At 39.8% G+C, this 14,006-nt stretch overlaps 1 protein-coding gene across 1 annotated transcript in view; it reads right to left on the bottom strand.

The window, feature by feature from the left end:
• DOCK4 (dedicator of cytokinesis 4) overlaps window positions 1-14,006 on the bottom strand; it is a 421,428-nt gene that overhangs the window by 75,003 nt on the left and 332,419 nt on the right. The window contains 3 exon segments of the mRNA XM_032782929.2: window positions 366-424; window positions 2,022-2,122; window positions 3,876-3,951. Of these exon segments, the coding sequence (XP_032638820.1) occupies window positions 366-424; window positions 2,022-2,122; window positions 3,876-3,951 (236 nt within the window).

Here is a 14,006-nt window from a genome sequence, read left to right as displayed (position 1 = left end):
TCAGTTTTTTCAAGAAATAAACGGTATTGGACCTAGTGGACAACATTTGTATCCAAAACATTAGGTGAGTTTCAATCAAGAGGACTGGTGTATGTCAAATAAACTACTTTCATCAAAGGATCTGAAAACACTTTGCAAATCCAAACAATTAATTCAACTCCTTAACATTTATGAAAAGAATTAGAACTGTTTTCCAGGAGGACAAACCAAGAAACAAAGAGGTAATGGCTTGCCCCAGATAAACTGGCAGAACCAGTAATATAATGCAGGAGTCTTAACTAAAATTCATTACATATTTTGTTCAACTTTTTTGTGCTACTTTGTTTCACTGTCAATCTTTATTGAGATTTTTTTCAATTCCTTACCTAAATTTTGCCACATGCTGAAGATTTCACATCCCATTGTTACCCGCATGTCACCATATCTGTGAAATATTTAAAAAAACACTTTAGCAGAACATTACTTAGGAAATAATTTAGGCTCCTGTGTAGCAAGACGAACTGTGAGATTTCCATGCAGTAATGATTTTTCCTAAGTTTTGGACGGATGTAGTACACAGAAAAGGAAAAAGGAAGTTTGCTAATGTCCAATACACATCTAATCAAATGGCTTGTTTCACAAAGATACATTAATTTCCACATATTGTTAGTACAAGCTCCCTAAACGTTACAAACAGTAACAATGATATGACAAAGTAGTGATATCAATCTATTCTCTTAATATGCCTCAGATTTTTTCCCTTCTCTTCCCCCCAAGATAACTAATACTTTTATTTTACCCTGTGATGTTCTTTTCTGGACACCCAGAACTATAAGGCACTATGTTACTGCTCTGTCTCAGCAAGCGTGAACTTCGCTGGAAATAGACGGGGTGTCAGACACCGTAGTCTAACTCATCAGCAAACTCCTTGAGATTCTGCAAGCCTAAACCCTGATTTACAAGTAACAATCACTCAACCCAGTTCCTGAGACATGTCTGTCTACAGCGCCCACCCCCTCTCACTGTGACTCTCACAGACATTATCACGTTCACTGCCTCCAAACAGCCAGAGCACACACTAGTCTGTTAGAGTTAAAGCCTCATAGTTTACTTTAGTAGTCAGTACTTAGATGGTTTTGTAATAAAACAAGAATAAGCTTTTTAATAAAGAACAGAGATATAAGTGATGCTAAGCAAAAGAAAAAGAGAGAAACAAAACAAAATAAAAGACACTTTCTAGTGTCTAAAGCTTAACAAATTACAATCCTGGTCTCAGGCAAATCTTTCATATACAGTCAGTTCCCATACACTTCAACCTACATGGCTGAAGGAACCACCTTCCACAGTTTCCAAGAGCTCTGACTCTTCTGTCCCTTAAGTGATGGATAACTAAAATAGCTTTCAGCTCCCTTTATATTACCCTAAATCCACTGTCTATTCTTCTAGAGCCAGGAAGGCTTCCTGGGGTGAAGACTCCCTTCACCTCTCATTAGCTTGATGGCTTTGTTTAACGTATATGTAAATATACTTTACTGTCCCTGGCCTGTAATAGAGCCAGTCAGACAAGGGAATCCACATTCCTTTGTCTAGAGGAGGACTGATTTATGCACTGCCTCCCAAACACATTTTAAGAACATATTTCCAGCACACACACAATTCTTTATACACAACACATATACACATCACACAAATGATTTTCGAATCGAGCCTTCTACCAGTTTATATATAATACTTAACAAAACATCTTTTAAATACATATTATCACAACAGTGTATTTGGGGTAGTGAATGCATCAGGCCTGATATGAGCCACACTATAGTGGGCCCTCAGCCAGTGGGCATTGAGGGGCTCTTTGTGTCAACAATTTTATTCTTGAGGGATTGTGAAGTCACATAGGACTTGATCCAAAGCTCATTAAAATAAGCAAAAAGACTCATCTACTTCAATGGGTTTTGGATCAGGTCCATATGCTGCATAATGCTGTTTTATAAAACACAATTGTTTGATCTGCAGTAATTTTATGGAACCTGACTGGTACTTACTTTTCCAACACCTTTTTCTTCTTGGAAGGTGTGAACATCTCCAGTTGCAGACATAATTGGTTTATAAAAATGACAGCAAGGTAGAAGTAGGAATCCCAGATCTACAATAAACACAAGGTATTTGGTTATTTTCCATTTCTCAGCACTAACATTTTATATCCACTCTAGGTGCAAATTTTCAGTTGTACCGCTTGTCTTATTCTTCACCAGTAGAGCTGGTTACAATATTTTTGATTAAATGTTTTTTCAACCAAATATTCTGCTTTGTTGATGCTGAAATGTTTTGTAGAGACATCCTAATTCTGATGAAATTTTTGGCGAGAAGGTTTCTGGGGTCCATGGTGGACTCTCACAGAGACAATGAAAATTGAATTAAAAATCTGGCGATTTTGATCTGAAAATAAATTTTGACACAATTCTGTTCTGCAAAAACTTTCAAAAGAATTTGTTTTCTCTAAGTGGAATGAAAGTAAATATAGAAAAAGGTGTACTCTGGGCAGCTCCACTTGCTACTGATACAACTTGCAATCATCAATGATTACAGTGTCTCAACAAGGCAAAGATGAAGTAAAGCATACTGCCCCCTAACTGACTTCCGTGCACATGCTCTGGGAGGATCAGCTGCTGAAACTTCTGTTTTTTCAAACTTTTGTACTGGTGACCTCTTTCATGTAGCAAGCGCTGAGTGTAACCCCCCCATCAATTAAAATACTTTTTAATATATTTAACACCATTATAAATGCTGGAGGCAAAGCAGGGTTTGGGAGTGGAGGCTCACAGCTTGCCACTCCCCACATAATAACCTCGTGACCCCCTGAGGGGTCCTGACCCTCATTTTGAAATCCCCTGCTCTAGGCCAGATTATGGCTGCTCCAATGTAGCTATGCAGAAGAGGAAAATAGGTGCAGGAAACAGTAATAACTGCTAAAGAAGCCTGGGTAATAGCCAGTTAGCAGTTAATGATGTGGGCTTTAGCTCCTGCACATTGGCAGAGCTACACAAGGGAGTACTGGCTACATAGTTTCATAGTATCTAGTACTTCAGGCCAACATTCTCTCCAATGACTCCTGAGGTGTAGCATGGACCTAGATTTTCAGAGATGCTGGGCATCCACAACTGTACTTGAAATCACTGGCAGCATTGGGTGCTCAGCACCCCTGAAAATCAGCCCCTGTGCCTTATAACATGGCACAGTTAGAATAATCCCTCCAAGCACCATTGCTTGGGCTGTATGCTCACTTTCCCTTTCCCTTATGAGTAAACCTCTTTGGAGCCATCACTGAGCCTTTTGTTTTTAATCCCCTAAACACCACTCTGGCCATGGGTTATTACAGATATCACAGCTCACTGAACACAGGCTAATATCTTTAACAATATCCAGCATGACATGTCATAGCATTATAATTTTAACAGTACATGCCATGTTAATTGGTCTTGAGATAATTTAAAAAAAAATCTAAAGCCATATTTTTGGCAAATATGCCAGGGATTAAGTAATAAAGTTCATTTTATTTTCTGAGATAATCTTGAAATACGAGCAGAACAGAAAATATTTTCTTAATCACGAAACCTTGATCCAAAAAACATGACACAGGTGCACTCAACACTTCAAACCAGAAGGCAAAAAAAAGCATCCCAAATACAAAACACACAACCTAATAATTTTTAAACCAATCTCATGAGTTTTGAACAGCTGAGACTGGTAGCACCACAGGAATCTAACAGCTCAGAAATTAGAGGTAAACTTAATCCAAAGAGTAACAACCCAAAATCAAAAGAGCCACAGGATTGACAAGCTTTTGTACTTCTTACATCACTGAACATATATTTTGGGGGAGTGCACTCTTACAGTACCTTATAATCAAAGTTTTCATTTAGGAAGTTCTTACGAAGGGCATCCGAAAGATACAGGACTGTTGTAATAATAACACTGGTAACAGAAAAAGAAGTATTACCTTCCATTAACTGGAAATATGCAACTTTGATTCTTTAAGTACTAGGTCATTTTTCAATAAAATAAAGCCAGGTACCATGTGTAAACTACAGTAATTATTATATTCTAAGCATATATGAATAATTGGATACCAATATGATCTGTTGCCAGAAAATACATACGTCAAGAAACAAATTGATGACAATATGTATGGTGTAGCTGTACGAACAGTGCTTGTAAAAACAGCTGTGGCAAGATAAAATTAACAGGAAAAATACATACCACATTATTGTGCAACCCAAACCACACAGATATCTTATAATCTCTATTTGGTCCTATCAGTGATCATGTATGCAATGAGAACAACTTGTTCTAAACATTCTTTTTAGTGTGTGTGTGTGAAAGAATATTTAATATTGCACCATTTGCAAACATTATTTACAGACAGAAGAGACATAGCAGAGACAGTAGTAGTGTAAACCACCATAATGCAAATCTGCATCAACAATACCTGAAGGAACTACATCTCTGGCTCTCTGTTTGGACTGCCAACAAGAGGGCAGTGACACTGTGATAATGATATTTTACCATATTGATACTTACCTTGAGGATATTAATCTATCCCAGCTGGATTAAGATAGCCAAACTCGTTTCACATTATTTATCATTAGTACTCAGATGGTGGTAACTTTTGGTCACTACAGTGCTAACCTGGCTTGAATGAACAGGCAAGAGAGACAAAAGTGCAGGTTTTGAACTCTGTGAAGATGGAACATATTCATGGACCATCCGAATACATCTTGTCTGAATGAATTAAGATTCAGCTGACACCTGCTGTGCTTCTGTCACAATGCATCTCACTACATTGGGCTGCAATACTTTGTTCTCACTTGTAATCACACAACAGTTTGTGAACTAACTGCAAAAGACATGAAAAATTGAAACTGAAGTAGAGCAAATACACAGTATGTAAAAGGCCCTTAAATGGGGTATCTGAATAAACAGTGACACAGTTCTAAAAAAATAAATACTTAGTATTTGGGATCCAGCATTTTTCATCTTAAAAATATACTGGATAGTTAATCCTCCAGCGCCTAGTGGAGGTAGATAAATATTAGTGTTCATTTTTTAGAGCTAGGGAACCTGAAGCACAGAACTTCAGTGACTTGCCCAAGATCATACGAGGAGTCAGTGTAAAAGCCAGTACTCCTGAATTCCTCGATACCAGTCCTGCACTCGGACTATTAGACTATCCTTTATAGGAACCCAGAGGACAAAGACTCAGCAGGCCCTTTCCTGCAATCTCCATATGGGCTACTGGCATTCATGACTCTTCTTGGCTGGTGGCCTCATACACAGTACAATGTGTAATGCAATGGGTTTTGCAATGCTGTATCTGCCAAACCAACCTCTTAATGTTAGAATTTGACAAAGCAAAGTGACACTGTCATAAATAGATAGCTAAGGGTTAATGTTTCATTCACCTGTAAAGGGTTAACAAAGGGAACCAAACACCTGACCAGAGGACCAATCAGGAAACCGGATTTTTCAAAGCTCAGGGACGGAATGTTTGGGTCTGTGTCTTTTTGTCTGGCTCTCAGCTATGAGAGGAATCTTTCTATCTTCAAGCTTCTAATCATCAGTTTCAAACTTGTGAGTACAAAGGTAGAAAAACAATAGGCTGTTTAATTGTTTTTTTTTGTGTTATTTTACACATGTGTAGTTTGCTGGATTATGTTAAATTGCATTTCTTTTTGAATAAGGCTGTTTATTCATTATTTTCTTATAAGCAATAGCCCTGTGTATTGTATCTTATGCAGAATCATGTTTATGTGTTTTTCTTTCTTTTATATAAGGTTTTCTTTTTAAACTGTTTGAGTTTTTCTCTGGTTAAGGTTAAGCTAAGGAACGAAGGGAGGGAATCTCTTTGTGTAGCTTGACTAGGTTTGAATCTGCACAGCCTCAGGGGAAAAGGGGGGGAAGTAAAAATTGCCCTCTCTGTTTTGCATCAAGAGTTTAAGTACAGTATCGCAGATAACCCAGGGAGGGGAGCCTGGGATAAATAAAGAGGAGAACAAGGGCAGAAAGTTGTTTTTCCCTTTGGTGTGAGACTCAGGGCTTCTGAGTCTGTGGTCTCCAGAGAAGTTTGGGAGACTCAGAGAGGGACCAGGCTCTGGAAATTCCTGGCTGGTGGCAGGATATTCAGATCTAAGTCGGTAATTTAAGCTTAGAGGCTCATGCTAGCTCTCAGTTTTAGACGCTAGGTTCAATCTGAGTAGGAAGCTAGACATGGTCGGCAGCGGCAGAGTAAGATCCAGAAGCCAGTAAAGTATTATATTTTTCTTTCTCTGCTAGGGGCTTTTTAGCAGAGAAAAGTTTGTTTTAAAGGAGCCAGAGAGAAATTTTTTTTTTCTCTGTTTCTTCTCCTGCTAGTTGGCTTGCTATTTTAGCAAGGAAACATTAAAGTGACAAAGAGGTTTTTGTAACAATAGCACTCCCATTGGTAGTCAAGTAACCCCAGACCCCACACACAGGTAAATAAGTGCTTTTGTTTGTAATTTACATATCAAAGCTTAGCTAGGAAACTTAAACAAGGGCACGGTTGTGGGCAGACCCCAGGAGACAACAGAGAGCCAGCAGTTCAGACATAACCACAGAGGCACCCCAACACAAGAAAGCAGAACCATGACTACCAAGGATGCCCTGAAACAAGAAAGAGCAAACTGGATGCAGAGTGAACTAATCAAAGAGCAGATCACCGGCGACACTGGAAAAAAGAGAAAAAGAGTCGAGTGGAAAGGAAAAGAACAACAAATCAACGGCAGCCTACAAAAGAGAACAGGCAGCCAAGATGCAGCCCAACAAAGAAAACAACAAGAGGTCAGCCCACCAAAGAAACAACAAGACGACGACACAGACCCAAACATTCCGCCTGAGCCTTTTTTGAAAAATCCGGTTTCCTGATTGGTCCTCTTGTCAGGTGTTTGGTTCCCTTTGTTAACCCTTTACAGGTGAAAGAAACATTAACCCTTAGCTATCTATTTATGACAGACACATACTTAGATGCTCATAGATTTCCACCCAAAATATTTGCTCAGCCTCTCTATAATTATCAATTTTTCTTCATGCCCTTATTGGTGGATTTAAGGTTTCAGAATAAGACTTTTTTCTCTAAGTAAATTCAGAATTTCACTGGTTACAGAATTTGGGTTTCAGTTCCTAATTTGCAGAATGGTCCTGCAATAACGTCAATCCCTTTTTTTTCAAATCTGTGAAGTAGCTGAACATCTGGAATGAATAAATAGATCTCTTTTGGAACGCTATCTTTGGTTCTCAAATTTCACTAGTTTTAGTTTTATGACACAATTTCTAATCATCATATTTATTTATTTTCTCAATAACTGTACTGCATCCTGGCTTCTTATTTGTCCAAATATTGTTCCATGTTTGTCGTTCATCTTTGTAGCTCATTCAAATTCCCCTCCCAGCCTGTGATTTTAAAATAAAAATAAAATTTGAATATAAATTCCTGTGGACAAATCGCAAAATATTCATCTTACAATAAAAAAAATGCCTTAATTCCTTAGTATCACCAGCCATTGATATATTCAGAACTGCTAATCATTTTTCAAGAAAAGACTCCAAATCTCATCCATTGAGTTGTTCCAGACACATATCAAGAACTCAAAACTTCAATTTTACATTATTCTGATGACATCCACAAGTACCCACTTGCATCCACTTTGCACTAGCATCCACTATAAAGCAATGCTTTCAAGTACAGCTTCTGATTCTCAGCTGGTGCGCTATTATTTCAAAATGAAACACAAGTATAGAAATCCTCAACAGAGAAAAACTTCCTTCACAGAGAAAAAAATTACATTCTCGCAGACCCATGTATATATATTTATACACATACGTGCTACAAAATTAGAACTGTGGGCAAGTATTTCATATATTTAATTTTTTAAGCCACATTGTTATATTACAAAACATACTTGTATGAAGAATTTATTGTACATCTCTCAGATTACAGCACCATATGTGAGCTAACAGGATGATCCTAAGTGGTCATAATGAAGAAACTAACACTAATTTGACACGTTCCTTTCTTGCGTATCACCACAGCATTCTGGAATGTCCTGTCCAGATCAATAATGAGTTGTTTCAACACTTGTCATGCAGTATTAAGTGCCTTACAATGCTTTTGCTGCTGTAGCTTCCAGTTTGCCTTTTGTGCTGCTTACTCACCTTTACTCTTCCATTTCTTCTATTTTCAGTGCCCAAAATAATCAAACAAAAAAGTAATGTAACTGTAACCTTTCTTTGATTGTTCCCAGCCCTTTCACTTGAGAATCACTTAAAACGGTTTAACGAGTGCTTGAAGTGTAAAGCTCAGTTAAAATAGCCAGCTGTGGGTAAATCCTGCCAACTACCCCAGTGTCATACTTCGGGGTGCAATCCAGACCAGTGAGTGGCTGTGTCCCCACTTAACCTTAAGTACCTCACAATGATTTGCTACTGTTGCTTTCTGCCTGGGACACTCTTGGTCAGCAACAAGCATGCGGGTCACACCCGGAGTGTCTGTGTACTATGCAGCCAGCCCTGGATCAGCAACTCTGACCCCAGGAGTCTGTCTACAGTCCCACATTCCCATTCTGGCTTCCACCAGCCTTGGTTACAACCAGCAAGGTGACTAACAAACTCCCAGTCCCAAATTACCCGAAACCATGTTCCCTGAAATGTCCAGCTCCCTCTTAGACCATTCAGAAAAATAATAAGGTTCATTTACTCCTCTAAACACACAAAATGTACAGCTTACCACTTTAACTGAAGTTACCTAACACTTTAATTCAAGAACAGTATTGCTGGTTTAAATTAAAAGTAAAACAAGTTTATTAATAAAATAGGATTTTAAGTGAGATTAATTAAAAAAATGCTTTCTAATGACTAAACACTTAACCTAGCAAGATATAGACTTTCCTGAAGATGTTTTTTTTCACCCACAGTCTTCCAGAAAAATGGATGATCCCCACCCTCTCAGTCAGAATCTCGCCTGGAAGCCAAAAGAGCTAGTACTTTTGTCTTGTTAAATGGAAGCGATTACTTGGAGGTCTCTGCCCCTTTCTTATATAATCCAGCGAACCTTTGAAATGGATTCTTCAAGCTGTGAGGAAGGCGACATGGAGTCTGTTAGTGAAGGAAGCTTTATATTGTTCTTTTCCCCCACTGGTGTTTTCCAAAATGTAAATTGTTCTGTTTCTTTCAATTTCCTCTCCCTGCTGTCTTCATCTTCCTATTTATGTGTATATGTAAATTGAGGTAAACCCACATTCCTTTGTTTATGACAGACCTATTTAACCTTTGCCTTTATTTAACTATTTGCCTTTATCTAGGCAAGGCCTAGCTCTGGTCTTGAACATGTTCTAGTAATATCATTCAGAGGGAATTCATAACTTTACATATAATGTTGCTACATACATTTCACCATGATATTGTTGACCAGTGAATTAGTTTTTGAATGATATCTACATGGCATATTCTGTACAAAGATTTTCACAATTGTGTCTAATATGTGACTACCCGGGTGCTTTGGGTCATGTGTATATTCTGCTTTCATTGATGAAAAGAAGGTTTTCTAAAAGACATTACAGTACTGGTCATATTAAGTTCAGAGGAAACCAAGAGGATATGTCCACACTACAGGATTATTCCGATTTTACATAAACCGGTTTTGTAAAACAGATTGTATGAAGTCGAATGCATGCAGCCACACTAAGCACAATAATTCGGTGGTGTGCGTCCATGTACCGAGGTTAGCATCGATTTCTGGAGCATTGCACGTGGTAGCTATACCGTAGCTATCCCATAGTTCCCACGTCTTCCCGCCATTGGTTCTGGGTTGACATCCCATGCATGATGGTGCAAAACAGTGTCGCGGTGATTCTGGTTAAATGTCATCACTCATTCCTTCCTCCGGGAAGCACGACAGACATATTTCCGCCCTTTTCCTGGATTGCCCTGCAGACGCCATAGCATGGCAACTGGAGCCCGTTTTCCTTTGTTACTGTCACCGTAGTGTGCACAGGATGCTGCTGACAGAGGCGGTATTTCAGTCACACAGCAGCATTTCATTGCCTTTGCCAAGTAGCAGGACAGTACCAGTCATTCTGTACCGTCTGCTGCGTGCCACTGTAATTGGTGATGAAGTATGACGGTTATCAGTCGTTCTTGTACCATCTGCTGCTGTCATGGTGCTCCTGGCTGACTTCGCTAAGGTCGTTGGGGCACAAAGACAAAAGAGGAATGACCCCCGGGTCATTCCTCCTTTATGTTGGTATCTAAAATGAGTCAGTCCTGCCTAGAATCTGGGCAGTTTATAGAACAGTGTTTCAGAGAACTCAGAGCATCCGTCAGAAATGGTGAACGTCTGCCATTCTACGGCTGTACGTGCAAGAACTCACCCGTTAGTTCCTCTCCCCAAACTCTTCTGGGTTACCGTTATGCAGTCCCCCCATTGTGTGATACGAATAACGATGGCAGAAATAGCAGAACACGACTTTTTAGTGAATAAATATGAGGGGGGCGCCCGTCTGCTATGATAGTCCAGCAGTACGATCTTTCTTTACACTATGAAGGTGGGAGGCGGGATGGCAGTTCAGCTCCAGTTGCTATGATGAGGATGGTTACAGCTTCTTACCTTAGCCAGAATAACGAGGTCATTCCATTTTACCCAGGCGCACCCGGACCGACTTCACCTGAGCCGCGCAGGGCACTCATGGGCAGATGACGAGGGATTTACCAGTCCTACTGCACTGTACGTCTGCACCGCGGACGGAGGGGAGGGAAGTCTGCGCTCTATGCCCCCAGCACCGTGATTACGCAGCATGCATAGATCATATGGTAGAACTGAAAAGTCAATGATTTTTTCCCTTTGTTTCACGGGCGGTGGAGGGGTAAAAGGACGAGCCAATACTAACCCCGGCAATGTGTTGACCTTACAAGCCATTAGTAGTGCAGTCAAGAATGCTAAATGCTTTCGGAGACTCGGGATTGTGGTAAGCTGGAGCCTCAGGCCCCTCCCCCTCCCTCCATGAGTTCCATTTGATTCTTTGGCTTTCGTTATGCTTGTCACACAGCAGGTGCTGCTGGATCTGTATCTAGCTGAGATGATTATTTTCAAATAGCTTTTGCAATTTTTATCTGTAACGGAGCATTGATGAAATTTACTTCTCCCATCAGCGGTCATCATATCTCCCTTACGATTCCATGGCTGATGAGCTCTTTTTGATTGGGATTGTTCGCCTACTGTGTCTGATCAGAGCTCTCACGCTTGGAGACAACAGGAAAGAATCAAAGTTCCCGGGGCTTTTCCTGTCTACCTGGCCACTGCATCCGAGTTCAGATTGCTTTCCAGAGCGGTCACAGTGGTGCACTGTGGGACACCGCCTGGAGGCCAATATCGTCGATTTGTGGCCACGCTAACCCTAATCTGATATGGTAATACCAATTTCAGTACTACTCCTCTCGTTGGGGAGGAGTACAGAAACCAGTTTAAAGAGCCCTTTATATCGATATAAAGGGCCTCGTTGTGTGGACAGGTGCAGCGTTAAATCGGTTGAACGCTGCTAAAATCAGTATAAACGCGTTGTGTAGACCAGGCCAGAGAGTCTTCTACAAGTTAATGTTCTGGTTGTCAAATGATATATCTGGGACCTTAACATGTATAAAAAACAGATTATACCAAAGCTTATTTCACAGAGCATCTGCTTAACTATAAATATAAACTTCCATTGCCTTTTTTTCGTAAGTGAAGATATTAAAAAATAGTCCATTGAGTTTTAAGAGACAGATGCGCTAGCATTTCTAACATTTAGAAAACTGCTGAAAGAAACCACATTGGTTAATACCATATAGACAAATGAGACTTCTGCAAATTAAGTGGTCCTTTAAATGAAAGCGACTTGTGCATCAGGAGTGGAAAGATTAATGCAAAGTTATATCATACTGTACCTGAATGTTATTTAAATATCAAATCTCTGCTTAATGTGTAACAGAAACCTCACTTTATTGTCAAGAAATATTGTCCTTCATTGTTAACAAAATATGACAGTTCTGGAATTCAAGCAAGTCTGTTAAATTCTGGAATTCAAGCAAGCCCTGGAAAGATGCCAACCAGCAGAATCATCCAGACAAGGGAAAATATTCTAACCTAAGGATTATTTAATTAAATGAATAATACTGTGTTATTTCCAGTTTTTGACAGATGTATAGTATGGCATTCATGTCGCAGAATTTTGGATTCCTCTGTGGAAGTAGACCATAGAATATCAGGGTTGGAAGGGACTTCAGGAGGTCATCTAGTCCAACATCCTGCTCAAAGCAGGACCAACACCAACTAAATCATCCCAGCCTGGGCTTTGTCAAGATAACTGATTTAGGAGTCCTTCAATCAGTCTTCCGCTGCAGTTTATGATTAGAAGCATTGCTAAAATGGCACTTAGTTTCAGTTAACTTAGGTAGTAAGCAGATGTTATACTGAACAGAAACATGAAGAAAATATTTTCCATTATGAAGAATACAACACACTTGTAATAGCAACATTCTTGCCAATAATGCTTAGGAGCTTAAATAATTACCCTTTTTTGTTGCATATATAATTATGGAGTCTTGATTTGTCCATTACAGATTAATGTCTGACTAATTATATAAATTATACAGAACAAGACAGTATCAAATGAGGGCTTTTATTTTATTCCATTGTTTAGTCATTACAAGTGACAGACATAAGAGACAAGATCTTTTCCATGTTTCTATTTCTGTCACACAACACTTGAAAAATATGTGCTTCTGGTGATCTGACTGCTGTTGAGGGAGTCTAGGCTACATCTTTCCTGGAAGCTGTTGCTTTTACCTCCTCCTTTACCTTCCCGCCTTCCCACCACAAGTATACATAGCTGAGGGAGGGCCTATCTAGCCCTAGTGCTGCAGCTGCTCCAACCATAATTTCTGTCAGATTGAACTAGGAAGTGCCCCTTCCTCAAGTGATCCTAAGTCCCAACTGCTCATCTCTAGGAAGTTGATAGCCTGGAGTTTTCTGACCTTGACCACATTCCTTATGCATTGTGCTGTCCTGGACATATTCCCTAACCTGATGGATTGCTATCCATTGTTAGAATTTGGGGTCCAGTTGTGGCTGATTCTCCCATCACTTGGGCTTCTGATCACCACAAACTGAGGGATTGAATCACTCTGGAAGGTAACTTCACTCTCCTTTGCTTCTGTTTGGAATGGTTTCAGGTCCTTTATGGGTATGTCTGCACTGCAACAGAGAAGTGGGTTTGCAGCACACTTAGACATACCCAATCGAGATACTTGCTAAAAAGGGCTAGCTATGCCATTGTGGCTGAGTATAATCCCACCTAGAACCTTGAGTACATTCTCCAGCAGTTAGCCTGTACCACTGCCCATGCTACCACAACTGCACTGCTAATTTTAGTGACATGACTTGATCAAAGGTAACTCAGGTGTGCCCATAAGTGCTGCAATCACACTTCCCAAATGTAAACATGCCCTAAGAGAAAACTCTGAAGTTCTCACCCCCATCGAATAATGAGACCAGAAGATCTACAAGCTAAAGATGGCTAAAATGACACAGAGTCACAGTAAGTGTCTGGAGTGAGAGATGAGTGAATCTTGTTGAACTCTTCCCGGAGAAGGAAAACAGAATCTTTGTACTCTAGAACCATGTAGAGTTTCAGGGCTTGTTGCTTAAGGTCTTTCCCTCTGTTTCCAAGTCTCCCTAAAGTCTGTCTGAAGGAGGAGGACTTAAAAAAGATGGTAAATCCTATTTAGTTTTTGGAGAGGTAATATCTATCCTTGGAGTTAGCCAGAAAAAGAGAACAAGCAGGTTGTCTTGTGACGGCGGCCACCAACTTCCTCTCTATTGCTTCAAACATGTCTGGGGAAAGAGCCTTGGTGCCAACTTGCACAGGGCATTCACAGGGCTTTATATGTACCCTCTAAGTCAGGTATCTGAATGTTAGGTGGCA

The sequence above is a fragment of the Chelonoidis abingdonii genome, chromosome 1 (genome assembly GCF_003597395.2).
Source record: "Chelonoidis abingdonii isolate Lonesome George chromosome 1, CheloAbing_2.0, whole genome shotgun sequence".
NCBI classification, from domain to species: Eukaryota; Metazoa; Chordata; order Testudines; family Testudinidae; genus Chelonoidis; species Chelonoidis abingdonii.
Note: the sequence above shows the minus strand (reverse complement) of the source record. Positions and strands in the feature narration are given on the sequence as shown.